At 38.2% G+C, this 27,037-nt stretch overlaps 1 protein-coding gene across 1 annotated transcript; it reads right to left on the reverse strand.

The window, feature by feature from the left end:
* Nucleotides 1–969: 969 nt before the first annotated feature.
* TRA2B (transformer 2 beta homolog) lies at nucleotides 970–26,299 on the reverse strand. Its single transcript, XM_081573654.1, is given in 11 exon segments — nucleotides 970–1,980; nucleotides 2,436–2,474; nucleotides 2,476–2,509; nucleotides 3,244–3,303; nucleotides 4,794–4,877; nucleotides 5,176–5,291; nucleotides 7,410–7,598; nucleotides 8,599–8,761; nucleotides 9,806–9,939; nucleotides 21,179–21,523; nucleotides 26,270–26,299. Coding segments are annotated over 11 exon segments (1,212 nt in total). The 3' UTR covers nucleotides 970–1,962.
* Between the last annotated feature and the right edge of the window lie 738 nt (nucleotides 26,300–27,037).

The raw sequence follows: 27,037 nt of genomic DNA on the forward strand, positions 1-27,037 counted from the left end.
GATTCACTTGGAAAGTATTCTGAGGAGCTCCAAGGTGGACAAAAGGTTGGCAATTAAGTGCAAAAGTTTTAATTATGGGAACAAAACTTACATATTGTAAATAGTTTAAGTCTTAAAGGGATGTGTCTGTACTAAATTCTGTGACTATCTGGCTTCCATGTCCAGTCTTCAAAATTCATATGCTTATATAGTTTTATGGCTTACAAAACACCTTTTGCAAACAAGATGACCCCCATCATAATACACTAAGATTTACTACTTGCTATCCCAGAACAGGATTCTTACCACTCTTCAGCCCTTCTCACCTGGTAATTCTATTACCAATATTTTTCATCTGGTTACCCAGATTAAATGGCATCGTGATTTAACAGCACAGACTACAGATTGAGACTGGTCAAGTTCAGATCCTGGCATTGGTATTTTAATTGCTGTTTGACCTAAGGTAAATTACTACACCATTATGATTGATGCAGCCTAAGCATATTGTGCTCAGTCGCTTCAGTTGTGTCCAACTCTTTGCTACCCCATGGACTGTAGTCTTCCAAGCTCCTCTGTACATGGGATTCTCCAGGCAAAAATACTGGATTGGGTTGCCATGCCCTTCAAGTACACGGGACAGAGTATTTGTATATAAGTAAATACAAGGGTCAGCAGGCTAACAAACTTAATTACCTGCCTAGAATTGACCATGAAAATATCCTAGAAAAATGTTCATTTCAGGCACCTTCAAGGGCAAGTGTGAAGAATATTTTAATATAATACCATCCCCAAGTGGAGATGTTCATACCAATATCTGGTTACTTACTTTAAATGTATTTTCCATGTATACAAAATTTGCCTTTTTAAAACAATTTTAACAACAGAAAGAATACATCTCAGTCCAAGGAATACTGTATAAGGGACTAAAAATTATAAAACAACTCTGTAGCAAGGTTAAAAAAAATCTCTATAAATTGAGTTTTACCAGCCTTTTTTACTCTTTTCATTTGCGTTTATTTAAACACAGTTCTCAAAACATTTGAGTGAAATTGGGCCTCCTTTGGTAAGCAAAGGACCTGAAAATTAATATTTAAAAAATGAACAGGCAAAGTCTTCCGATCATCCACAACACAGGTGTAGTGTTCCCTTCTTTTTTCTCAAAACTCTGAAGCACCCAGTTTTTCCATATAGTCTTAAAAGCTAGAAGAACAAGAGTACATTTGTGGTGGAATGTATTGTCACTTGCTGATAACTAATTGAAATACCATTATCCCCTTGTAACAGCTTTAAGAAATAGCCTTTTTAAGGCATACATTGTGTAACTCATCTTATTCCCTGCTATATATAATACAGATTACATAAAGGCTGACAAATTCACATTTATATAAGCATTAAGCATTTGTTGTATTGAAAGATCTTTAGTTTTAACACTAGCAGTATAGAGTTACAAAGCGTAATTTTTATCACTTAATTGCAGGTATATTAAGTATGGTATGTTTCATGGACTGGAGGAAAACGGGTATTTTTGTCTTTAATTTACTACTGATAATCTAATCTGAACAGTTCTGCTAAGCATTGATATGTTAGAAAGAAAAGTAAAAACCAAACTTTATTGTTGCTTTTTGCCATTTGGTAGCATTTTACACACAGGCTTCGATCTTCAGAATACCCTGGATTCAGTAGAAAAACCATTTAAATGAAGTTCTGTACAATAGAAACTTCTCAGCAGTCAAAATTTTAGACTGTAAAAAAATACATGCAAAACATACTTTTCTGAAAACACTTAACTTTGAACAAAGCACCGAACTACACAAATGCAGAATGAAAACAGCATTTCAACTCCACCAAAAGTAGTCATCATAAAAGGTGTAAAAGTCACCTAACTTCACTAGGCACTGTTCACTTTTTAAACAGGAGACAATAAAAAATATTGTCCACAAACAATATCCCAACTCTAGGGCAGGTTTCAGAAAGTCTTCAACTTCATGCTTTAATAGCGACCTAGAAAAAAAAAAACATACCCACGTCAATACTCAAGTGCATACATTTAATGTTGAGAATTTTAAACTTTTCTGTCATCAGGAAATTCCTATGTACCAGATTCTCTTGTGAAAACCTTCACATGGTACAGAACAAATGTTAAACAGAAATAGCTGGGAGTTTATCTAACTCAATCTGAAAGCTAAGGTTTTAAGTCAGTCAAAAATGTTTCTAAGCTGTAAAAAAATGTTTAAGAATTCCTAAAAAGAAAAGCTACAAATGGTGACAAAATATACATGTACTATTTTAATTAGCAACAAGAGTAAGATCCAGGGGTTGTTTGCATATACTTCCTTGAACCCTACAGAAAAAATTGGGGCAGTACTAATTGAATCAACCCATTATCTGCTGTGGTGTCCATTAAGTCATAGCAAGTCACACTATTATAATAAAATTATATCTAAATAAAAACTTACGAGGTGAGTATGATCGAGATCTGGAACGTGATCTGTATCCTCCACGACTATAGTAGGGAGAAGGGGACCTTCTTCTGTAAACAAATATCAAGACCATCTCAGAGTCCACAGATCACAGATTAAAGTGACTATTAAGATTATACATGATCCCTTTATCAGTTTCCAATAACTAAAAGACCCTCAGCTGACCGTCAAAAACACTGCAGTAGTATGATCTGTTTAGTCCTGAGAATGAAATGAAGCACATTATCAGGCCCAGTACCAAAAAACTCCTCTATCAAAGAGGTTGAATATTCCTTGCTATATCTGATCCACTGATCATCTGCTAGTTAATATTATACCTAACAAATTTAAACTGGGTTAGAAAAGAAAAAAATCATTACCACTAATTTTAACCACACCCTATAAATGAACACCCAAAATTTCATTCATAGTGCTTCAGTGATTTAGTTTTGTGTTAAGATAAACTTGAATAATTACTTGCTTATTCTGAAATGCTTATAAAAAGCTAATGAAACCATTAGGGATAAATAAGATTAAAATATTATGGATTCTTAGTTTATGCCATTCTCTCTCATGGTAAGGTATAAAATGGTACCACTCAGTGATAACAAGTACAAGCCCAATTTCTATAAACACAAATTAAGCCATGTACATTATCATTTGACTTCAGTTACAGTATTTTTATAAACTTCTCATTTGTAAAATTTTGTGAATGCCATTTATAATTTATCAAAATATGAATAACAAATGTCTTTATGTGAGCCATTCTACTATTGTACAGATTTAAATCTTTTCCTGGCCATACCTGTATATCTGATCCCTGTCTTGAGCAGCTCTCCATCCTCCTCCTCCTCCACCTCCACCTCTGTGAAGGCAGAAAACAAACATTTTAACTTTTCAAAAATGCACAATTCATGCAATAAAATTAAAACAGAAGTGAAAGCTAGTTTCCTTTAAGCAATAAAGAGTTGCTTTTGCCACCCCTTTACACACTGACATAGAGCTCTCCCTGGTGGTTAAAATGAGTATCATAGAAACTCTTAAGACTTGGAGAAGGCAATGGCACCCCACTCCAGTACTCTTGCCTGGAAAATCCCATGGACGGAGGAGCCTGGTAGGCTACAGTCCATGGGGTCGCTAAGAGTCAGACACGACTGAGCAACTTTACTTACACTTTTCCCTTTCATGCACTGGAGAAGGAAATGGCAGCCCACTCCAGTATTCTTGCCTGGAGAATCCCAGGGATGGCAGAGCCTTGTTGGGCTGCCGTCTATGGGGTCGCACAGAGTCAGACACGACTCAAGTGACTTAGCAGCAGCACTCTTAAGACTAATCTTTGCAGCCTCCACAAATCAACTTACATGTCAGTACAAATGCCACTGAAGAAAGTTTGTCAGTGCCAAATGTCAGGACTGTCAATTTTCTAAAAATTACAGAATAGTGTGCAAAAAAAACACAACAGCTCACCACACCAAAATAGGGTATCAAGGATTAACTGTTATGGTCAATATTTACTACACAATTTACATTTTGACAAACAATGCAAGATCTAAATTACCTATTGCTTAAATAGAGAACTTTACTTCATTTTTACTTTCCAAAGTATTCCTTATATCATGAGCATTTCCCTATCAACCCCTGAAAAATGTATCAATATTGTCAGCATTAATAATAAATCTCTTACCATTGTTATAGCAAATTATTAGTCCTTAAAAATTACTTCTTTAGATTTTTCCAAGAATCAATTTGCCTTGACCTTCAACACAATTCCACAGCTACCAAAAAATTGCTTTATAAAGCAATGATATTCAAAATCATTCATGAAACTCACTTTAAAAAACAAAAATGGGGGGGAACTGAAGTATGATCTATAATTTTATTGTCCCATTGGTTTATAACTTGGTGCTTAAAAAATACACATACCAAAAAAAAAAGTATAACCATTAAAATCCAGCGACTTCCCTGGTGGTCTAGTGGTTTAATACTCCACTGTAGGGGGCACAGGTTTGGTCCCTAGCTGGGGAATTTAAGATCCACATGCTGTGAATTGCCCCTCTGGAGGAGGGCATGGCAACCTACTCCAGTATTCTTGCCTGGAGAATCCCAAGAACAGAGGAGCCTGGCAGGCTGCAGTCCATAGGGTCGCAGAGAATTGGAAACAACTGAAGCATCTTAGCACGCATGCCTTGAGTTGTGGCCAAAAAAAAATCCAGTTTAAACTCGAGATCTCCAATTTAATATTCAAGGTAAATACCTTTATCAAAGGCTAAAACACTGCTGCTTTATGTTGCAACTGAACCAGAAGAGTTGATTTGTCTTTCAACAACTTAAAACTTTGTATTTTGGTTAACATACCTGTACGATCTGCTGTAATAGTCCCGATCATCATAGCCTCGATCATATCCTCTGTCATAGTAATCTCGACGACGTGAGCTACCACTGTGAATAAGATTTATACAAACTTGGTTTTACCTACATTAATAATTAATAGTTCCCAGCGTGGGAAAACCCTTCTGGTGAGAATTATTTAATTACCCAGGATTGTCAAATATGTGGCATTTATGATAAATGTAGGATGTGATCTATTATATGCCATCAAAATTTATGGTACCAGCCGAATGTTTCAACTGAATATATTTATATTGAATTTAAGTTTTAGTCAGTTGGAAATGCCAAAAGCCTCCCTGTACCCTCAAGTGAACTGTCAATATTTTAACAAACTTGAAAACAAACTTACTAGGTAGGTCTCCCCATGTAAATTCCTGGTGTTGGAGTATGTGGTCTTTTCGTTATGGAGAAGTCAACTCTGATCCTACGTCCATCAAGCTCCATTCCATTGGCACGCTCTTTTGCCTTCAAAAGATGAGTTGTTATATACATCATGAACAAAGCCCCAAATTAACTATTATCTATAAAATAAAACCCAACTAGATGTTTCAGTTAGGCCAGAGCATTATATCTGACAGTTTATTAATAGGTTTTTCTGCCTATCAAATCTTTACTTACAAAAGCTAGCCTAGAAAAGTTCATTAAAAAAAAAAAAAAAGCCACCCATGAGAGCCTACTTAAGCCACGAAAATATTTGAAATTACTGTACCAACTATAGATTTGACAGTACCTGTAGGTCTATAAAACAGTATACAGTTGGCGAACTATGACCCATGAGCTAAGAATTTAAACAGGTGTGTGTGGGGGGTGGCGGGCGGCACAGTCAAAGTAATATTTCATCAGAAATGAAATTCAATATCAAGTGACCATGTTTTACTGAAACAAAGCCCCACTCATTAATTTGCGTTTTATATGGCTTTTACGTTACAATGGCAGGGTTGAAAAGCTGTCATCAAGATCTTATGGCTCCCAAAGCCCAAAATATTTACTGTCTAGTCCTTTACACAAATTTGTGGACCCCTGCTATGAAAGCAAAGAGCTGGGATGAAAGCTTGAATTACACATAGTTCCTTCATCTAAAACATTAAAATGAAAATATAATGTACTTAAGAAAAAAAACACCCCATCCCAAAGACACAGCAGTTTGTTTTTGTTCACAATTTAAAGAAACACTTCTCCATCTAAATAAAATTTAGATTTCTAATTCCAATTATGCTATTTTCTAGTTTGATTGTTTTAAGCCTCAAGGCCGTTTCTGGCATTACTGATTTAGATACAAAATATACTATCTTTCAGAAAGGGAACTGTGGTTCTGTAGCACACATACACACAAAAGTAGAGAAACGAAGAAGCCGATCCCATAAGTAACCTTGGACAAATATTATTTACATTTTTCACGTCAATTATTACCAAAATGAAGTTGAATGACATCTTAAAGCATTCCTTAAATCTCTTAAATTATAGCCACTTGCATTCAGCTTTTAATTCTTCCTTTAGTAGATGGGCTATTTATGGTTTTAAAAATTAGTATAATCCTCATAAAATTATATACGTATAAACATTTAAAAATACAATCATTTAATCTTATTTAGGGCTCAAAATTATTAATCTCAATATTAACCTCAGCTGGTTTGTCATTAAGTTTCTCACGATTCTCCCCTCCTTATACTGTCCTTGGAGATGACTTTAGCTATCATCCTCATGTATCTCAAGTTCAAATTTCTTAAATGGACCACGAGTCATACATTGAATTTTACTTTAGTCTCTGTAAAAAAAAATTTTTAGGGAGGTCCCACGTTTAGGACTTGGTGCTTTCACTGCCGTGGCCCAGGTTCAATCCCCGGCTGGGAAACTAAGATCCCATAAGCCTCAAAGCCAAAAGTTACTTCCTATGTTTTACCTCAACATCCAAAACCTAAAATCACTTGCCAGTATACATTCAAAACCAGTTCCTTTCTCCTGAGCTATAGCTTTATCACTTTTTAATGTTTTCTTTCATTTTAAAAAGTAATCTGATGTAAATACTGATTAAATATTCCAAACTGGAGTATTAATATTCTTCTATTTTAGAAATATCTGTATCTAGGCACACATCTGGAAACAGCTATGTTTGAATTTACTTCAAATAAAATGGCAGAAGAGACTGAGTTGGAATTTAGAACCAAACTGTCATTTTTCTGTTATGTTACAAATCTTTGAAACTTCCACATTAAAAGATTAAAAAAAAAAAAAGTTTCAATTAGTATACATTCCCAGAATAATGCATTTCCTTTAGATCAAGCTATATGTAGGTACTAAAAGGGCTTCCCTGTTAGCTCCTCGGCTGGTAAAGAATCCATCTGCAATGCAGGAGACCCCAGTTCGATTCCTAGGTCCCCCGGAAAAGGGAACAGCTACTCACTTCAATATTCTGGCCTGGAGAATTTCATGGACTGCATAGTCCATGGGGTTGCAAAGAGTCTGACACGACTGATTGATTTACTAAAGCAAAAGTCATCCAAGGAAGAATAGTTAAAAAATAAGACTGTGTGTGTGTATATACTTTTTTTTTTTTTTACACAAAGGTATAAGACTTTTACTTACTTCCTTGGCATCATCTACATTTTCAAAGTATACGAAGGCAAATCCTCTTGAACGTCTAGATTGCTGGTCATATACAATAGATACATCAGCAATTGGCCCATATTTAGAGAACACTTCTCTTAGATCTCTTTCTGTAGTGTACAAGCTCAATCCAAATACTCCAAGACAACAGTTGGGATCCGGATTTGCCTAGAAATAGAAAAATGGATTTAAAAATAACTTTTAAAAAGCATCACATATCAATTTTTTCCCCAAAAAAACTGTCACTAATATGAAAAGATAACAATGAAATAAAACAGTATTTTTAAAGTAATGTTACATCACCACAAGCATGTATTAAGCTGGGGCAAGAAGAGAGGTAAAATTTCAAAATGGTGAATTAAGATATACCACTCACACAATAGAAGGCTCTAAACTGCCAAAGAGATAAGTATGTTCAGCTTGATTGCTATAGAAAAATCATAAGTGTTCAAATATACACACAAGTGAAATCACAGATGTGTCCTAAACTTTTTTTAAACAGATATTAAGCAGCTTCAATTACTATAACAAAGATAAATAGTGAACTAAATGTTGCTGACATCCCAGCTGCCATAATGAGTTTGCTTCAAGGTTTCACTACTTCGCACATACATTTACTATACTCAAATTCTACCCCACTTTCAAAAACATACACTCCCTATAGGTCTACTTGGTACATTATTCAATAAAAATCACAATAGGAACACAGTCAATGCCATCTCATTTGTAACTTCTCATGGAAGACATGCAAAGCTTTAAAACTGAAAGAAACTTGCTTAAAACTAAATGGGAAAATCAGAGCATATTTTAAAACATATTAAACCCAGAAAACTCGAACAATAGTATGGAACATAGATACATGATCTAACTATATTAACCATAATGCACAGAGAATTTATTTGATGTGCTGTTAACGTGACAGTATCTTAAATGTGATCAACAGCTCAAATGTAGACCATACATGGGAGATATCTTTTAAAAAGAAAAAAAAATCTCCAAACTGAAAAGGCTCTAGAGAGCAATCACGCTTAAGGTCCACCATCAAAAGTATCAGTTTTAAATTATTACAGAACAAAACACCAAAAACAGAGGAGAATATATTACGTATTAATTATAAAGTGGCTTCATACAGTGTCCACTGCTTCAGAAACAATTGTTTCCATCTTACCCGATTCCCAACATGACGCCGGCGAGTAGACATGGGAGAATGACTGTGGCTATGCCGTCTTCGATAATCTCTGCTGTAAGATCTGCTACGAGATCTTCTATGGGACCGGGACCGAGATCGTGACCTTGTATAATGCCTCCGAGAACTTCTTCTGGATCTAGACCTGCAAGACAAAGGCTTCAAGGTTATGACTGAATAGCTGACAGTAGGATATGGCTTTTAATTCTTTCAATACTTTATTCTAAAGTTAAGCTTCAAAAGATAACACACATAATTCAGGTATATAGCGGGATCAGTATTCTTCTTTTGTATATTGTCATTTCTGTGCTAAGAAGAGTTCCAAAACCATCACTAACTGAAGCTCCCTTCCATCATATCTTAAATAAATAATTAAAAGATTAAACAGCACAGTATCTTTTAAATAAAAATCATAAAACATGCAATATTTCATACTAGCCTGATTTGTGCCCACCTTTACCCTTCACAATACCATCCTTGATTTTTAAGCTTCTTGCATTATGCCCATTATTCACTTAACATCACCATTACAAGCAGTATTCTCCAGCAGTTTTTTTAAATCAACCAGTTGCTCTTAACTACAGTGATCATATGAACTGTCATTTAAACCAGGAAGAATAGAGTATAAGAGAGAAAGGGGGCACTGTTAATTATGCCTGACAATAGGCATTAAGCTGGGGCTGACCTGGGCAAACCAGGATATATAGCCTACACTTGGAACATTAAAAAAAAAAAAAAAAAAGTGCTGTGTTAAGGTTTTTATATTTGTCATACTAGACTACATCTATTTATCAAGAATTGCAGTTACTAAAAGCCAATGCTCTGCAGTCATTTTTTGCCATACTAATAAGCAGTTCACATAAACTCAGTGAATCCTCACAACAATTCTGAAGAACTGGTACTATTGCTAATTCATCTTTTATAGATAAGGAAGTTAAGATTGAAAAGGTTAAGTAATCTGCCCAAGCCAGAAAAAAACAGAGGTAAGATATGAACCCTAACACCAAAAGCCCAGGCTCTTAGCCACTTAGTCTTCTATCTCCCAGAACTTAACAATTAAGTTCATTTCTAGTACCAATATTAAATAAGCCAACAAATGATCTACCCTCTCTATCTTCCTAGTTTACAAAGGCACGCACCAGTTTGAAAGCTAAGAGTAACAAGAAAATCCCAAGACAGTCTTTCTTACCTAGATTCAGATCTGGACCTGGACTTTGATCTGGAACGCCTGGAATCTTCCTTGGAGCGAGACCTTGCAGGGGTATGCCTTGCAGATTTCCCAGATCCATGAGCACTTCCACTTCTGGAAGCAGAACGGGATTCCTACACGTAGATGTCAAAAGTTTAATTTGTATACTTTCTGGGCAACTTTAAAAACAAATAAGCTGTGGTGAGATAAATGGTGAGGGAAAGCAATCCCCTTCCAAGATAAGAAAACATAGGTAAGGGCAGGAACTGAATATACCTGGTGTAATAGTTACGTTGCTCCAATTGACATAAGCCAATTAACTTGAACTTCCACCTTCCTTGGGGAGCAGGGATAAGAGTTAACTGACCCCACTCTCTTCAGAAATGGGTGCCAAAGCCAAGCAGTTAAGGGAACTGCCCAAGGATTGTTTTGGGAATGTTACTCCATAAAGACTAGGGTGAGAAAGAACCTTATTAACTATGACATCTATACCTCATACCTATTATTTCAATCAAACTGCCATCAATTAAAAAAAAAAACCCTATGAAATTTGTAAAATTTACTTTATTTTCAACTTGTATTTATTGCTGAGTGGAGAAAAAAAGACAAGGACAGTATTGTTTCAAGTCACAGAGGAAGACAGAAACCTAGAGAGCAAGGACTAGCTTCAAGGAGACTAGATCTGTAGACCCTGTCCATCCAACTATGTAGGAAGCTCTTACGGATCTCAAAGCAACCAGATGAAGCTACAGTAGAAAGGCAGTGAACGAACTGCAGAGGTTAAGAATTAAGAGGGTATCAGAGATTTTCCTCAGCTAAGTGTAGATGAGCCAGGGCCAATCGATGGGAAACTGGGAATAAGCAGTTGGAAAAGTTACATACAAAAAGGACATATATTAAAATTGAAACAGATCACAGGCTCCTAATCTAGGTTCAGGAAGGAAGTTCAGAAACTATATGTAAAAAACAAAGTCTAGATACATACTTTGTATCTAAGCTTTCCCCTATCATAACTGTGACTAGCTGGTAAGTAGGTTGTACAAAAACAAAATCTCTAAAAGGAACTAGCAAAGAAATGGGTAAACAGGATAACTAGTTTGGTGAACCAAAGACATATAATTAGAGAAAAAAGCTAAAGGAATGCTCTGCCAAGACACCAAAATAGAAATAGTGGAAAAGACAACAATTAACTCAGTCTGACAGCTAACCAAGGTATCATCAAACAAGACAATCTTTATTTCAGGTTATCCACCTTCATCAAATTTAAAGGCATTAATCTCATGAATCTTCCTGCCCAACACAGAATAAAAATGGCTAGACTCAAAAGGAATCAACATTACAGTTAAGTCGCTGTAGGGTAACAATCAACATTGAAGTGGCATATGGGTTTATCACACGAGACCTCCCTGTGTGGCAGACCTTCAGAATAAAACACTCCAGCCATTCTTAAAAGGATAAAGATAGAAAATTCATCTAAATCACAGTCCAAAACATTTTGGAATATGTTCTGTGACTTAGAGAACAGTGGAGAAAATTTGGAAGATCCTTCCTATGATGCTTAAGGACAAAAAATGCAACACAGAAGAGAAAAGGCTTAAAGTTTAGAACAAGAGAAGAGTAACTCAGTGGGCAAAATGAATTCTGGTCTCTCTACCCAAAATGACTCTAAATTTCAAAGTCACATGAAACATGGTGTGAAGTGGCATGAAACATGGCTACTCTCCTTCCTGCCGTGAGTTAATAAAGAGAGTCAAAGTTAAAAGATGACATCCCTAATTATTAGTGAAAACAGCTACTTTTATCATCAAGGAATGTTTAAAAGAGGCACTACAGCTTTGAGGACCCCAACTAACAATCCCTTGACTTTCTCTGGCAAATATTCTGGACATTTAAAAGCACAGTTCTCCTCTCCTTGGATAAAGAGGTTCTCAAATTGGGGATGCAGTTTCTGCAATCATTCAACAGGCAAAAGCTAATCTAGAAGATAAGGTAGAAAGAAGGACTCTAACACCTTTGTTTATTCCAATGCTGGAAAGATGAATTCAGGGAAAGATTATGACCTTTAGTGGAAACAAAAGAAAACAATCTGCTCTAGCAGGGAGAGAATATGGGTGCCTCACAAGAAGAATTAAAAGATTACCAATAAAATGACTATAGCTAACAGAAATCAGTCCATCTAGGGATCTGAAAAAAGAAGAGTAGAAAAGTCAAGATCCTCTTTTAAGCCTCTTGCTTCAGTAAAACAGAAAAGCCTTATTCTAAGCTGAGGTGCTTTGCCAATCTGTTCACCAAGAAGGAAAAGAAAACTCCTTATAGCCTCAGAATAAACTTTAATGAGGTTTCTAGCAGATCAAGGGTCAAAAATAATAGTATTTGTGAAATTACAAGACTTCTCACTCAACCTCTAAAACTAATTGGCTATATGCAGCTGTATTTTATCAACGATAATTTCTCAGACCAGGAATAGGAGAAACCACTAGAACACTAAGTCGTCTTCTGTACTGACACTTGTTAGGCTAACATAGAAACACTGTCTCTACCTCCTACCTTTCATATCGGAGATAGTCTTAAAGTAAAACCCTTTTGCAATTATGTTGACTATTAACTGGTTTGGAAATATATGGAAGGATATTTAGCCTGTCTAGAAGGCCAAAATCTAAAAGCATAAAGTTAGCTTTAAATCTTGGTCCATGGTTAAATCTGTAAAACCAGCCAGAAAAGCCCCTAAACACAAAGAAAATTCAAAGACCACTTTCAGGGCTCACAAAACTCTTCAATGCCAACACATTAAAACCCTACCAAAAGAAGCACTACTCTCAACACCAATACTTCAAGGACAAGGATTATAAATGTAAAGTTAGCATGAACGACACAACCAAAAATCCCCTGAAAACCACAAAGGGAACACCAAGTTCTTATAAACTGAATCTTAGTCATATACTAATATACAATCAATAGGGAACACATCAGGGGAAAAACAAAGTCAGCCTTCCAACAAAATACCAGCCAGTATCTCCCTATTCTGAGAATGACAAAATCTTAAAAAAAACTTTTTGAAAGAGATGAAAGAAGTAGGAATAACCATCCAATTGCTAGGTTTCTCACATATTTTAAAAACTAGATGCAATAAAGTAGATCTTCAACAAAGGCTCTTACAAATATGCAGTAAACCTACCAAGCATTTAAAAATAGATCCCCAACTAGAGCTTATTTTAGTAGGTCTGGAGTTGGGCATCTGCATTTCTTAAAAACACCATACATATTTGTGATGCTTATTTATGTCTCAGTGACTTAATTTCAAGTTTTATGCTTCTTACTTATCTAGTTTTTTCAACAGTCATTTCCCTGAAACCTTGTTTTCTGTCACCTTCTCTGCCCCCATCTCCCCACCCTGGCATTTATCAGCCGTCCTGAGGGCATGTACCTTACACTTGCTCCAGGACAAAAGTCTGTTTCCTCCTACTACCCAGGCAGGAGGTGGAGAGGGAACTCTCAGACTCAATGATGCTTTGGCCAAAGGGGGGTAAAAACCTGAATGGATGAGTCGGTCCACTAGCATCAATGTTTACTTTTGCTTTACACCTTTCCAGCTTTTGCCATATAATCAAACTCCAAAATGCTTCTTCCCCTTACATGACTAACAGATCCTTTCTCTTTCAGACCCCAAGGACTTTTCAGGTCTCCGGATAAGAGAATCAACGAGCTTGAATAAAAATACAACATCCATTCACATCACTGGCCTCAGTACTCTCCCTAATCTGTAAGTAATTCAAAATGCAAAAGTAACACTACCAATTTGATGTTATTAGTTTATATGTGGCAAGTTCTACAAATTATCAGGGCAAATGATGGAAACTATAAATGGGTGTAATCTTCTGCCTGCAAGATACAGAATTGAAAAAGCACAAATTTGACACAAATAGGCCCTGAAGTATCAGAAAATGAATCCCTCTAAAAAGTCATTTAAGACACTTCCCCCAGAGTTGTAAGGTCCAAAAACTCTCAAAGTTTAGGCTATCTTAATCTCAGGGAGAAGTGATAGCCTTGGTTTTCCAGATAGGGTAGAAGCTATCTGTTGGTTGCCTACTACTGGGTATTCTTTTGACACATGAACTTTCCCCATCCAACTGTAAGTAACAACACTGCACCAATCATTTGACTCTTCTATTGAGTTAAAACAAGCATATAGAAAGGGAAATGACAGAACTTTTGGGTCTATTTTTCCAGTAAGTGGTAGGAGTAAAGAACCAGAAACAAAGCTACTTTATGTTATCTCTCACACTGTTTTAACAGTTAAGTTGTTAATAGCAGAAGATGAGAAAAGGGAATAAGGCACTTACTGTTACTGCCACTGTGGAGTTAGGTATCCTGTTCACTTATGCGACCTATCTCATTCTAAGGGAAGCCCCTACAACTTTTTAGCAGTAACCCCAGTCATTCAGCTGGAATAAGCATTAAACAGAAAGAATTAAGAATCATCTTGTGAATTTAGCACACATGCATCTTAAAGTTAGGACCTAAGTGGTCACAGTTTTCCACTATTGCCATCTAAAAATTAATTTTTTCATAAATGCCAAAAGGAACTATCCTGTCCAATGGATTTTGGGGGTTCGGTTCTATAACCATCCTGGTAACATTCTTCAGGAAAACTTTGACAAACTTACAACATTCTACTGATACTGAACTGTATGAAGGATAGGGGTTAGTACACTGAGTCCAGAGAGGGTGGCATAGACCACCTACTTCAATTCTGGAAGTACTCACGCCCCAGGACCAGCAATGTCAGAGATGAAAAATCCAGGAGACAACATGAAGCCGGCTGTTACCCAAATTGGAGAGCTCACTCCTGCCTCCTATTTGACTACAAAGGGTTATTTTTTTTAAAGTTGCATTTCAATCAGTTAACTAAGAAGTTAAAATTAGAATTACCTAATTTAAACGTTTCCCCTGGAAGGCACTTCTTTACCCTGTATATATTTCTTCTATTAAACAAATAATGCATGCATGTTTAGCAAAATATACAGGGACACATAAACAGACTAGTAATTACTTAGCGTAGTGCTTTCTGATTCCAGATTACTTCTTATCTTAACTTCATTTTTATTTCTTTTCTTCATTCTTCCGTTTCAAATTCTGACTTCTTTCATCTTCCCCACTTCACACAAATTGCTCAATATTCTACAAGTGGGACTTCTGGTCTGATAATTAGCATGCATTCTTTCTTTTATTTTTTCAAATTTCAGCTTCACTTATTCCTGAGCTTCAAATACTCATTTATAAAACTTGTCAAATGACGACTTCCGCATTTTCCTTCTTCAACATTAACCTTAATAGAAAAAGAACAGGATGAAGAATATTTTAAAACTCCAGGATAAAAGCCAGTGCCAAAACTGAAACTAGAAAAAAAAAATCCCTCTTGCTTTGGATTTTTAAGAAAAACTAAAATACGCAGCTCAAAAATCTGAAACTAGTTTCCTGCTGGTTCTAAAATATAGTCAATCTCATTTGTCTACTCCATGTAGATTAATCATGCTTAAGCTGAAATGTGAAGTGCGCAACTGAACATTTACTGTTCATCTAACATTAAGAACTATAATTACATTTCACACTTCTTACTTATTGTATTCATCAATAGAAAGTATGTTAAGTGTCAAAAGCACATCTCTAGTCAAAAAAATGACACATTAATACAAAAGTGCAAGAAAGGAAAAGCACGGACAATTCATTTGCACAATGATGACAAGGCTCAGAGTTGAAGAGGTCTACAAATTGTGACTAAGGTCAAGATATGTATTTAATGTCACACTTTTTAACTGAAAAAGTAGGCTGTAGAAAAACAATGTCAGGGAATTTGAAAATTTGGACTGTTTATCCCATCCCTAGAAAGCTGCCCTAGTGAGATTTTATAATATGAATGGCCCAACTTACTAACTTAAAACTAAAGCATAAAGAGACCAAATCAAGTCAACCAAATACTGTATGCAAGGAGCTGTGAAGGAAACAGAGCAAACCTGAATCCAACTGCGGTGTTTTCAAAGAATTTTTGGTAAATCCAGCCCCCCCATGATTATTAAAATCTTCTGCAGTCCAAAGGAGCAACCCTACTTTTAAAGGTGGCAATGTTGTGGATAAAACTGAAGCTCACCTCCTGAAATTATTAAAAAGACTCAATATCACTTAAAAGATCAATAAGTTGAAATGTCTATTGAATATCCTAAACAAAATACTGCCCTCCTAAAACATCCTAGTTTTCTTGTACTTCACACTTTATGATCCTTCACTGTCAATTTCCTCTCCTAGTTTTTTTCTGAAAATAAAACTTTCCTTAGGAAAACGCAAAAAAAGTGAGAAGTCCTTTATACCTATCTGACAACCATGCATGGCTATGACGGAAGTGTTATGTCTTCTCTAACAGAGTAAGCATAATCTTCAGTCCAGTTTTTCAAAGTCAATTATTGCTGATTTAATCCAGGGGAAAAAAATTTTAAGCTTTTTATTTAAGGGAGTCACAGTAATTGTTTTCAATTAATATCCATCACTAAAATGTAAAGGGAAATGTTTACTGGCAGCACAACTGTAATCGTGGAATCAGAATGCCCAAGCAGATTTCCTTTAAGGCCTCCTAAACTTTAAATATATATACAGGGCTTAGGTTCAGAAAATGCTGAATAGAGGCCAAAGCTCTAGATATCACATTTTTCAACATGAATGCCTTCCTGCCGTTATTTCACTACCCCTTCCCAATCTTTTTTATATTTGAAGAACAAAATAAGCTGCTAGATAATATAAGTATTAGATTTCTTCAAACTCAGCTAAGTTGAGGTGGCCACCTAATAAAACCAGAAGACCAACTACTGGGCTAACGTTAAACACATATTAAGAGGTCCTACTTAGAAATAAGCAGAAATTTGTCTCACCACCAACACAATTTTTGTTAAAATCATTCTAGCAGTTATAACTGGAATTTATGCAACATTAATAAGTGCAAACTCATTAGGTTGACTAGGTAGTATTTTAAAAACTGGGACGGGCAAAAGAAAACTCATTGATTCTGCTATAAAGATCAATGCTCTTATCAACATTAAGGACTATTTTCTTTCTGCAGCTAAACTCTCTAGACGTTTGGATAGAAAAATCCTCAAAGACTGAGAATATGTTCTGAAAAAACTATCATGACAAGCCTAACTCAGCTCTAACCCCATGATTTTAAAAGATCCCTTGCAAAAACAGTAGACTCTGAATTTACATTCAATAAAACATTCAGTACTTTTCAACAGAAATGGCAAGTATGTTTTATTACTACTTTTTAAGTCTATAATCTCAGCACAAAAATCAATGCAAAAAAAAATGGGTCCTCATCCATGCTGTCATATTCAACAATCGTATTGATAAAAATCAGAATATAACCTCCAAAACCCAATTCAAAGCAAAGATTTTTGAGAATTTGAAAACTAATGTTCTGTAACGAAGAATTCCTCCCCAGCTTAAAAACAAGACTAAATGACAATGCCCAATTCTGTTCTGTGTGACCCACACCCTTCCAAAAAACAAAACTCTTAAAATCCCAACTTCAACCACCACCTCATCACTGTATTTTATGAGGAAATAAAGCAATTATGTGTCAAAAAAAAAGATAAATATAACACACATGCTAAGGCCTAAAAGATACACACAGCTGTAGCCCTGTTCTCTTGGGTGAAATGTAAAAAAAAACTATGAAAGTATTAATGTTTATCATCTCGGTTTGGGATTTTGTTGGAGGTTAAGAATGGCAAGGGCTGTACAAAGCAAATTCCATTTAACATGATCTCTCATCATCTGATTTCCTGTTCAATCTCCACAAAACCAGTACTTACCTTGCAACCACTTGTATTTTCAGTTTGAAAGTGCCACCTTCTAATTCCGGACCATATCCACAATATTAAATCATTCTTAATTAAAACCACCAAAAATATTCTTCAACTTGGTTTCAAGAGACTTGTTGCCTAACCAGACTCAAACTGAAACAAAACTATTTCCTCCCACCCAACATCAATCCTCTATTTAACGAACTTGGTGCAATGTTTACAACCCTTTGGGAAGAAAGACTGAGATGTTCCGTTTTGAAAATTACTAAAAATTCAAAAAGACAACCCAAGATTAAGCAGAAGAGGAGAAACTGGAGAGTATGAAAGGCAGTTTGATGCAATGGTATACAGATGCCATTCATCTCTACAAAGAAAACTAAACGTAATATACCTACATTGTAAACCCATTACTTTCGTAAAAATAACCAATACTCTACCAGAGTATGTATCATAATCTTGACAGCAAAACAAATTAAAAAGACTTGGTCCATACAATACTACTTTCTTAATTTCTGGTTTCTCTAGGTAAAGACCCAATTGTAGAAAAAAAAGTCAGTTATGAGGATAGAGCATCAAATCAGTGCCAAGGCCAAACTTCACAACCTAAACTGTGAACACAATTAGGCCATAGGATTTATCACCTTCCTCACCATTACCATACACCTGTACACCTGGCTATAGGACCCAATTATGTTCTTATTCTCCCAAATCTTGACACAACAGACCTAAGACCACCTCTTCTTTCCAAAGGTGCTAGCCAACTTCTCTGCAAAAAACCTGAGAAATTTGGGGGATTACTGGAAAAAACTTGAATTCGAATAATATCTTACTTTAACGTGGGTTTGGCCAGATCAGGGACATCAACTCTAATCAGAAACATTTTAATTAAAATCTACCAATCGAGACATGAAAAATCCCGATACCGATAAAAGATATAGTCTACAGTAACTGAAACTGTTCAACCAACCACAAAAATTCAGGAATGCACCCTAGCTGCACATTTAAAACAAGGGATCACAAAGAACCACATCTCCAAGTGTCAATATTCATCCAATAAGTAAACACGCTATGAACAACCGAACTAAAGGTGATTTATTGCTTTCACCTCCTCTACTCCAGTCTGGTTAGGATTAAAGGAGGAGGAAAAAAAAACATTTCTAAAGTGGCGGCAGGGCCACGAGGTGGTGGTGATGAGTATGAGTGACCTCAGCTGATAAGATTTTAATATTACATTATCACGAACTGATTAGATTAGTAGGTGTGATTTACACTAATAATTTGTAATGTCTGAAAACTTAAGTGTTATGTTAGTCGCTCAGTCGTGTCTGCCTCTGCAACCCCATGACTGCAGCCTGCCAGACTCCTCTGTCCATGGTGGGTTGCCATTCCCTTCTCTAGGGGATCTTTCCAACCCAGGGATCGAACCGGGTCTCCCGCATGGCAGGAAGCTTACGAGTGGAATTAAAGTAATTTTTCAGGCTCTTGATAAGCTATTCATAGCAGCCAAGTACAAGATAATTACTCTGAAGGCAACAGTTTTCCTGCTGTTTTCAGGCACTTCCAAAAGGAAGTTTTTAGCCAATCAGACCTGACAGGTCTACCTAATGCTTTTTGTGGCATTGTATTTAAACTACTCCATTGAGCTTTATGGTTTTGCCAAGCATTCTTTGGGAGTCCCAAAGTGTTTGTTTTAGGTCTAGTCTAACCACTTCAGGTTCCAATAAACCAACTGGAAAGCAATCTACAGACAAAACAAAGGCCAAAGAAAACAATGTGGAAATACTCCACATCGTCGAAGTTCAGAGATCTCTTCCAAGTCAAGACGCTTAAGTGAGACAGAACATCAATCCGTAACGTCTACCTTTATTATTTTCTCTTTCTCCATAAGTTTGTTGAATAACCCCATGTAACAAGACTGTGAGGTAACTAGGATGTATATTCTACTAACAGAAAGAAAATACCAATTCAAAAGCTTGATTAGTGGGACGATGTCTCTTGAGCTGTCTCAAACCAGGACCCAACCCCTGAAATTGTTTCCTCTCTCACGAACTTCCAAAAACAACTTACTCAGGTTTATTTAACTGAGAGCTCCTCCACTGAAACCAGCCATTTTTTATTCTCAAAACGATGCAAAACGTACCCAATAATAGTTTTAATAGCTGAAGACTGAAATTATCGCTTGCCTTCCAGTCCAAACACCGACACCTAGTTTCTAGTTATTTTCAACTGGCGGAACCCATAACCCACAGTTTTAACAACTTGTGAGCTTGATCCAAGCTTTCTCACCAAAGAGCCTAAAACGATAATCACACACACACTGCTGACTGGAAATTAATCGTCTTTAGGATAAAAAAGCCAATATTCATCTGCATAGGTAAAGGCGAGGACTGATTGGTTCAAACCAAATTAATCAGATTCGGCCCCAAAGTTACACAATAAATTAAGATTCCAAGAGCTAAGATCTTTCCTTTCAAAAACGCCCTAATGAAATCACCTAGAATGTTTCGTAAGTTTGCGAAAATATTCGAATATATTTACCTGATAAAAAGATTCTGGCAAGACTGACATTTCTGCGTCTTAGTACTCACGGACCCGCAACCAAGCTTTATATTACGCTTTTTCTAAGCCCGGGAGCTTTATTTCTGCAGTTTATCCAGTCCTCACCAAACTCCACATTTTGGGGTGGAAACTTTAAAAGTGCCCAAACACAATTCGTGGCTCACAAAATAGGAATGGTTCAAAACAAAGGAAACAACGGCGCCAAAAATTGTTGCCCGCCAATTTCTCCTTCACCATCCCGCGGAAAAATGATCTACTCGATCCTCAAGAAAACCTCAGCGACCTCGTGGTCTACTTGGTTACAGATAACTATTTGCGGTTTAACAGCCCTTTTGGCATCCAAGAAAAGCACGCCATTTAGGCCGACCACAAAGCTCGCGCGCAATCCCCTCTAACGGGCCCAGAACTTAAGTCTACGTCAGACTAGTTTGCCATCTTTAAAGAAGCCCAGAACACCACAGATTCCCATCTTTTCGGGGTCCAAAATATGACCTGTCTTAACCTAAGCGCTGAGCAACAACCTTGAAGAACACTGCTCTTTGCACCCCCAGTTCCCCGCCCGCGGCCTGGAAATTCTCGCGCGGCGCCTCCGCCATTTTGTGCCTCTGGCAGTGCGCCCAGCCCGCCAGCCCAAGATGGCTGCGGCGAGGCTTCGCAGGAGAGCAACGGCGAAACGATACCGCTCCCCTCCCCCACCACCGAGGGGACGCAGCGGCCATTTTTAATCTTTCCCTCCCCATAACGGAAAAAACCGCCGTTTCGAGTACCGGGCAACCTAAACCTACCGGCGGCCTCCTTCACGGATAAGGACAATACTACCAGGGCTTCTTAACCTGACTAGCATCCCTCCCGGTCTCAGACTTCGGAGCCAAAATCACCCCAGTCTCCCGGGCCGAGGCCGATGGGCCTGGAAAGAGATGCAAGAAGCTGGGACCACACAGCCTCCCCCTGCACCACCGATACCTACCCGCTCGCCGTAGTTCTGCTCGCCGCTGTCGCTCATGACTTCCACTGCTGTCGCCGCTCGATGTGCTTCAATCGAAGCTGCCAACCTCTCGCGCCTTCCGTGTAGAGGCTCCGCCGCAGCCTCGCACCACACACCGGTTCCCGAACCGCTGAGAGCCGAAACGCTCCGCGCCGCCTCCGCTTGGGCTCTAAGTCTCCCGGACGTGACGCGGCGCTCTTTAACCCGGCCCCACCCCCTCCCGGAGGGCGCGCTTTCTTGGCTCCGCCCCTCGGCGTTAGGCCTTCGTATTCCAGCTGTGGCGCGTCCCGAGCCGGACGTGACGTAAGCCCCACCCCTCGCGCCGAGCTAACCCCATCTCCGAGTCTCTTTGAGGCGGGAAATTGAGTGCAGTGGGTCGTTTCTGTGGTGGTCGCCGCGGGGATTAGTGATGTCACCCCCCCCACGCCTGACTCCCTTCTGTTATTTTCCAGGGAAACCGTCGTGGAAGGTGGGAGATGGAGAGAGGAGATACCCACCTTTTCTCCCATCCTTCTTGCTTCCGCTTTATTCATTTTTTGTGTCTTTATTTGGTTGCAGAGGGCAGATATTCGTATACAGGGTTCCGTGCATTACTTTGGTTTTTTTGTAGCTTCAGTTGTGGATCATTCCAATCTGAAATCCGTTCATGTGAGCATCTGTCAAATACCAAATCACGTTACCAGATCCTGATGCGATGAAATCAAGCACGATCCCTAACCCGGGGAAGTTAGTGGTCTAGTAAGGGAGAACTGTTAAACATACATTTGCAAACTGATTTGGTTAGACGTACAACTGTAGTGATGTCTCGGAGTAAACATTAATTATGCCATCACCCAACAGCATGAAAAAGAGCTCAAACTTGGAAGTTCAGACATCTCTCTGTGCCTGCTGTTTCCCTTAAAAATATATATCTATATCTATATCTATCTATCTATATCTATATAATATATTTGTGTGTGTGTGATACCCGGCTGGTGAGGTACTCTGATACCTATAAAGGGCCATTTGATTTTTTTAAACAGTTTTTTTGAGATACAATTCACATACCATGCAATACTCTTATTTAAAATGTACAATTCAAGTCGTTTTTATATTTACAGAGTTGTGCAACCATCACAATTTTAGGACCAGTTCATCACTCCCCAAAAAGAAACATGTCATTAATAGTCATGTTTCATCTTCTCTCCAGCTTCCCTCACCAATTCTCCTAGTTCTAAGGAATCTAAAATCTACTTTATAGTTTTTCATATTCTGAATATTTCCTGTAAATGGAATCACATGTGTAATATGGAGTCTTTTGTGACTGGCTTCTTTAACAAAGTTTTCAAGGTTCATCCATGCTGTAGCATTCATCAGTTATTTCATTCCTTTTTATTACTGAATAATATTCCATTGTATAAATGTATGACATTTTAATTATCCATTCATCAGTTGGTAGACTTTTGGGTGATTTTCACCTTTTAGCTATTATGAGAGAAGGCAATGGCACCCCACTCCAGTACTCTTGCCTGGAAAATCCCATGGATGGAGGAGCCTGGTAGGCTACAGTCCATGGGGTCGCTACGAGTCAGACACAACTGAGCGACTTCACTTTCACTTTTCCCTTTCATGCACTGGAGAAGGAAATGGCAACCCACTCCAGTATTCTTACCTGGAGAATCCCAGGGACGGAGGAGCCTGGTGGGCTGCCGTCTATGGGGTCACACAGAGTCGGACACGACTGAAGCGACTTAGCAGCAGCAGCAGCAGCTATTATGAATAATGCTAATATGAACATTCTGATACAAGTTTTTGTATGAACATGTTTTCAATTCTTTGGGGAATATACTTAGTAATGGAATTGCTGGGTCATGAAGGTAATGCTGTTTAACTTTTTAAGGAACTGCTGTTTAATTACAGATACCCTAGTGGATGTGAAGTGGTATGCTATTGTGGTTTTGATTTGCCTATCCCTAAGAATAATGTTGGGACTTCTCTGGTGGCTCAGACGGTAAAGCGTCTGCCTACAATGTGGGAGACCCAGGTTCAATACCTGGGTGGGGAAGGTCTCCTGTAGAAGGAAATGTCAACCCACTCCAGTACTCTTGCCTGGAAAATCCCATGGACGGAGGAGCCTGGTAGGCTACAGTCCATGGGATGGCAAAGAGTCGGACATGACTGAGCGACTTCACTTTCTTTCAAGAATAATGTTGAGCATCTTTTTATGTGTTTATTGGCCATTTGTAGATTTTCTTTGGGAAAATGTCTGTTCAGATAATTTGCCCACTATTACTTTTTATTATTGAGTTGTAAGAATTGGTAATTTGATTCTTGCTTGATTTAAAATAGTCATCTGGAATAGCATCAGTACTTAAGGTACCTGAGATCCAGAGATTTGGCGATGACTCAAGGTAACAATTGTCCTCTCTTTACATGCTCTTCAGAGTCAACTTCATTGCTTTCATAGCTTAAGTCAAGGACCTATATGATTATGGTTCCAAATATATATTTACTTCAACACCCACCCACCCCCCTACAGTTCCATGTTTAAATTCTAGGTGCTTACTGGAATACTTACCTGGATATTTCAGAGGCTTATGAAAATTACATAAGCATTTTAATAATATGCCCTAGAAACATCTCTGCTAAAACTTTCTTCTCTCTTTCCCTCATTTAATTAGTTAACACTTCTCATTAATTCTGGTTCTCATATATTTTTAAAATTTATCTTGAGAGATATAGGGTTGATCCCTGGGTCAGGAAGATCTCCTATAGGAGGAAATGGCAACCCTCTCCAGTATTCTTGCCTGGGAAATTTCATGGACAGACGAGCTTGGCTGACTACAGTCCATTGGGTTGCAAAGAGTCAGACATAACTGAGCACCACACCAAATCATTGTATCAGCTAGACTGTACTGTTTCTAAACTTTTTGGCATTCGCCCTAGGATGAAGAAATTCGATTTATTTCCTCCTTTTTAACACCTTCATACCTACCAGTGTGATGTAATTTAAAAATTAAGTCGGAAGTAAAATGTTAATAGTAAAATCTATGTAAGTCAACAATATGGGTGTTCATTGTACAGTCTTCTCCACTCTTTGAATATTTTCATAATAAAGTGTTGAGAGAAAAAAAATGTAAGACAGGCCATGGTGTCACATGCTTTGAAACCTTCAATGGCTTCTCATAACTTTTAGAACAAGTCCAAAAACCGTGATACAGTGTGCAAGTCTCTGCATGATATGTTCCTTACCTGCCACTGTTCTTCTTTTCTATGCAGTAGGCACACAGCTTCTCACACTCCATGTATCATCAAAGCTGTACCTTTGAATGAACTGTTCCCTCTTCCTGGGGCATTTAACAACTACCTTCCTCCCAACACGCATCTAAACCTGGGCTCCAACTCAGATCTCTGGTCTTGTCTTGCTTTAGAATAGATTAGATCCCTTGTTTATATACTCTTATAAACACCCTTCATATCATTCATAATAATAATTGTAACTAAGCAATAGTACTTACGGACTTCCCTGGTGGTCCAGTACTAAGACTCCAAGCTTCCACTGCAGGGGGCACAGGTATGATCACTGTTTGGGGAATTAAGACTCTGCATGCTATGCTGCACCGGCCCCCAAAACCAAATAATAATAATAGTAATTATATAATTATTTAATTATTTCTGTGATTTTGGCTTTTATGTCTGCCTTCCCCACTTCAGCCATAGTACCAGGGCCTGGCACATAGTAACCCTTTAGTAACATTTGTTGAGTAAATGAAAGAAAGCAAAGTATGAATTTAAAATTTACTGAGTAGGCAACAACATGCCTTTATAGATTCCTGAGAAGGGAACTGACTTGCTTAAAGCAGGAAAGATTGTCCTGGCAAAGACATGGACATCAGGCTGGAAGATTTATATGTCAGTTCATTGTCTGTATCTTCAGCACCTTGCCTAGTGCTGGGCTGTTGAATGAGTGGCCTTGTGGAACATGGTCCCTGTACTATGTTCCACATAACTATGAGGTGAGGAGGACTGGACCCTCATGACAGCAAAAATAGAAAGTAAACAGTGGGTGAGAAGACTCTGAAAAGGTTGGCCTGACTGGTCTTGATGGGAATATGAGGATAAAATGAAAAAAGATAGTAAAAAATGACCATAAAAAGTTTATGTCTTGGTAGGGGAGATATATGGGGGCTTCCCTGGTGGCTCACTTGCCTGAAGAATCCCAGGGATGGCAGAGCCTGGTGGGCTGCCGTCTATGGGGTCACACAGAGTCGGACACGACTGAAGCGACTTAGCAGCAGCAGCAGCAGCTGGGTCTCAGTGGTAAAAAATATGCTTGCCAATGCAGGAGACATGGGTTTGATCCCTGGGTTGGGAAGATCCCCTGGAGAAGGAAAAAGCAACCCACTTCAATATTCTTGCCTGGGAAATCCTATGGACAGAGGAGACTGGTGGGCTACAGTCCATGGCATCGCAAAAGAGTCAGACATGATTTGGTGACTAAACAACAACAGGGGATTGGAGAAGGCAATGGCAACCCACTCCAGTATTCTTGCCTGGAAATTTCCATGGACAGAAGAACATGGCAGTCTACTCTCCATGGGGTTGCAAAGAGTTGGACATGACTGTGAAACTAAGCATGCACTTACTCTTATTACTGTGTGATTGGACTCTAACTGGTTCAGAATTGGACTCTGAACTGGTTCAGAACTGTTCTCAGGAGGGGTCTCCCAAGATACTACAGCGATGTGAAAGTGAAGAGAAGAGAATAGCTAGACCAACTTCTGGGTTCTGGCGTGGGTGACCAGGTGAAAGGACAATGGTACCATGAACTAAGGGGAAATGAGGGAAGGTGGGGCAGAATGATGACTTTAATTCAGGACATCCAAATGATGCTGTCTAGTGAGTACTGGTTATAACAGTCTGGGGCTTAGGTAAGATCTGAGTGGAATATACATCCTGAACTAGAATTACCAGTATAGAGATGGTCAGGAAAACCTTTCATTGAATAAACAAGATGCTGAAAGGAGTGATGTCCTCATGTAACAGAAAACAACAAACCTGAGTCCATATTGGGTTTATTCTCTTAGTTCTAACCTTTGTGCTCTGTGGCTCGTGCTTTGTCATGCTGGCTCTGTACTGTAATTTAAAAGAATGTTGCCTAGAGCCTGAAATATACATGATAGCCCTTTCTCAAGGCTCTGCCTCCCAGGCTTGACCTTTAAAGCGTTAACACTTTTCATGCACATAAAGATAAAAGTTGTAGATCATTCATACAGAGATAAAAAGTTGTAGAACAGGAAATAACATTTATCCTTTTGGAGGTGTACAGGAACACAGAGACAGGACCTACATGGACAGCTGCAAGGTCGAAGCATTGTCACATGCGCTCTGGAGTCTGGTGGGCACCAGGAAGTCTGTGACAACCAGTCACACCCCCTTCCCTTTTAGTATCAGGTTCAGTTCAGTTGCTCAGTAGTGCCCGATTCTTTGCGACCCACGGACTGCAGCACGCTAGGCTTCCCTGTCCATTACCAACTCCTGGAGCTTGCTCAAACTGACGTCCATCAAGTTGGTGATCCCATCCAACCATCTCATCCTCTGTCATCCCTTTCTCCTTCTGCCTTCAGTCTTTCCCAGCATCAGTATCTTTTTAAAGAGTCAGCTCTTCCCACGAGGTGGCCAAAGTATTGGAGCTTCAGCTTCAGCATCAGTCCTTCCAATGAATATTCAGGACTGATTTCCTTTAGGATGGACTGGTTGGATCTCCTTGCAGTCCAAGGGACTCTCAAGAGTCTTCTCCAACACCACAGTTCAAAAGCATCCATTCTTCGGTGCTCAGCTTTCTTTATGATCCAACTCTCA

Source organism: Giraffa tippelskirchi, chromosome 2 (genome assembly GCF_054371585.1).
Source record: "Giraffa tippelskirchi isolate mGirTip1 chromosome 2, T2T-mGirTip1v1.2.pri, whole genome shotgun sequence".
NCBI lineage: Eukaryota > Metazoa > Chordata > Mammalia > Artiodactyla > Giraffidae > Giraffa > Giraffa tippelskirchi.